General features: G+C 36.0%; 1 protein-coding gene across 1 annotated transcript; it reads left to right on the top strand.

Moving 5' to 3' along the window:
* Positions 1-346: 346 nt before the first annotated feature.
* On the top strand, positions 347-1,856 carry LOC135122452 (uncharacterized). The gene is made up of 2 exons (XM_064046634.1): positions 347-1,079; positions 1,135-1,856. Exons 1-2 carry the CDS (start codon positions 347-349, stop codon positions 1,263-1,265), a joined length of 864 nt encoding a protein of 287 aa, XP_063902704.1. The 3' UTR covers positions 1,266-1,856.
* The last annotated feature ends 536 nt before the right edge of the window (positions 1,857-2,392 follow it).

Genomic DNA, 2,392 nt, shown 5'->3' with positions numbered 1-2,392 from the left:
CTCTGAATGCTGTCCTGTGTGTATGGCTCCAGTCGAAAAAGCGATTGCTTTTATTTGCGATGGGTGTGGTCGCTCTGTTCACTTTTCGTGTTTGGGGTTATTATCTCAAGATAAATCTACTTGTGAGAGGCTTCGACGGTATTCTTCACAGGTAAAATTTCTTTGTGCGGATTGTAATGGCGTGTTTAGAGTTCCGATGTACAACTACTTTATTGATTCACCTAATTCTGTAGCATCTAATGTGACAACTATCTTGCAGAATCCTGAGATGCAATCGATTATTCGAAACGTTATTGCGTTGGAAAACGAGAAAACGCTATTGGAGGTTACAAAATTAAGAAGGGAGATGGAAGCATTGAAACAATCTAATATAGAATTAGTGAGGTTATTAACCGACAATCCAAGTAAAGCTGCAGTGATCCATGGTAGTAGTGCTGCAATTCCTGTAGCTATTGCAGACACGATTAAACCCACTGATACATATGCAAATAAATTGAGTTCCGCAACGCAAGCCAAAGTAATGATTAAACCAAAAGTTGCGCAGAAAGCTTTCCAAACACAAGAAGACCTGTTGCGGAATGTAGATTTATTGAATGAAAATATCTCTGTCACAAATTCCAAAAAAGCTAAGGATGGAGCTATCATCGTAGGATGTAATAATATTGAAAATTCAAAAAAACTAAAACAACTTGCAGCAGATAAACTATCGAATGATTACGATGTTTTTGTTCTTAGATCAGAACACCCTCGTGTTAGAATCGTCGGAATTCCTTCTTGTCTAAATAAGGAGTCTTTTATGAGTTATTTAAAATCCCAAAACTCTGATTTGTTAGCAGATGCAACTGAATATAGGCTTCTAAATTTCTGGCCCCTAAAAAAGAACAAAAAAATACTTCAGGCAACTGTTCAGCTGGATATACATACATACAAGAAAGTTATGAAAGCTGGTGGATTACTTGTAGGCATAAATATTTGCAAATTGTATGATGATACGACGGTAACACGTTGCTTTAAATGCAATGGGTTCAATCATACTAAAACTAAGTGCCCTAGACCAGTTATCTGTCCTTTATGTGCAGGTGAGCACCAGGTAAATACTTGTCACTCAGTTGCTAAGGTTTGTATTAACTGTAGAAGTCTCAAACATATGCATGGGTTTGACATTAGTGTTGACCATCCGGCCTGGGACTATAAGAGTTGTTTTGCGTTTAAATTTGCCGAAGCTAAACTTCGTAATGTGGTATTTGGTGAACCAGTTCGCATAGATATTAGAAAAATTCCTAATTTCAAGCCTACAGATGTTCAAAGTGTCCCAAGTACGAGCTCAGGACTCCAATCTCAGTCTCCTGGGAACGTGAATGTCACGCCTTCTGTTCAAGTGTTTAATCGTTTTGAACCTCTGTCAGATTTTAAAAGCAATTTTTTAGATCGTCCTTAGATGCGGCCAATGTAAGTAACATAACTTCAAAGTCTACTAAATCACCTACAACCTTTCCCAGCAATAGCAAAACTTTCTTTGTTTATTATCAGAACACTCGCAGCATTAGATCACGTGTTAATGACATTTACTCCAATTTAACGTCTAATGTATTTGATATAATATGTATTACAGAATCATGGCTTGATCCATCGATCAATAACAGTGAATTTATTCCGCCAAATTACATTGCATTTCGTTCAGACAGGGACTTCAATAGATCCAATCGTCAAAGCGGCGGGGGAGTTGTTCTGGCTGTTAATGCTCAGTTCAACGTTAAATGCCTGGACATGTCGACATTTAAGGATTTTTTTCTGTGTGATATCATAGGTTGTAAGTTATTTTGTCAAGAAGGTAATTTACACATATTTGTAGTTTACATACCGCCTGATCTTTCTGTAACTGATTTTGTGTTATTTATAGAATGCTTTGAAAGCTACGCCATTGAGCTTTCTAATATATTTTTAATTGGGGATTTCAATTCTCCAAGTTTTTCCAGTAATAAGAATGATACAAAATCAAGTTCTCTTCGTAATATGGCTTCACTTTTAAACTTAACACAGCTTAATTCTATTCCAAATTCCGATGGTCGCCTTTTAGACTTAGTTTTTAGTACCTCAACTCACTGTACTGTTAGTCGTGATTTATGTCCATTAATTGCGGAAGACATGCACCATCCGGCGTTAAATATTAATCTCCAATTAAAAAAAGTTTCTTACATCAATTTCGCTGCATGTAATATGGCCAAATTGTACAATTTTAAAAAAGCGAATTTTCTTTTATTGTACCAGGATATTTTCAACGCTGATTGGAGTTATTTGTATAGAATCACTGATGTAAACCAAGCTTGTGAGCATTTTTATAGCGTATTGTATGATATAATTGACAAGCATGTGCCTTTGTTTAAGTGTAAAA

Source organism: Zophobas morio, unplaced genomic scaffold (genome assembly GCF_036711695.1).
Source record: "Zophobas morio isolate AGI-343-1 ecotype UQ-CSIRO unplaced genomic scaffold, CSIRO_AGI_Zmor_V1 ptg001276l, whole genome shotgun sequence".
Lineage (NCBI taxonomy): Eukaryota > Metazoa > Arthropoda > Insecta > Coleoptera > Tenebrionidae > Zophobas > Zophobas morio.
This window is presented reverse-complemented; position numbering and strand designations above follow the sequence as displayed.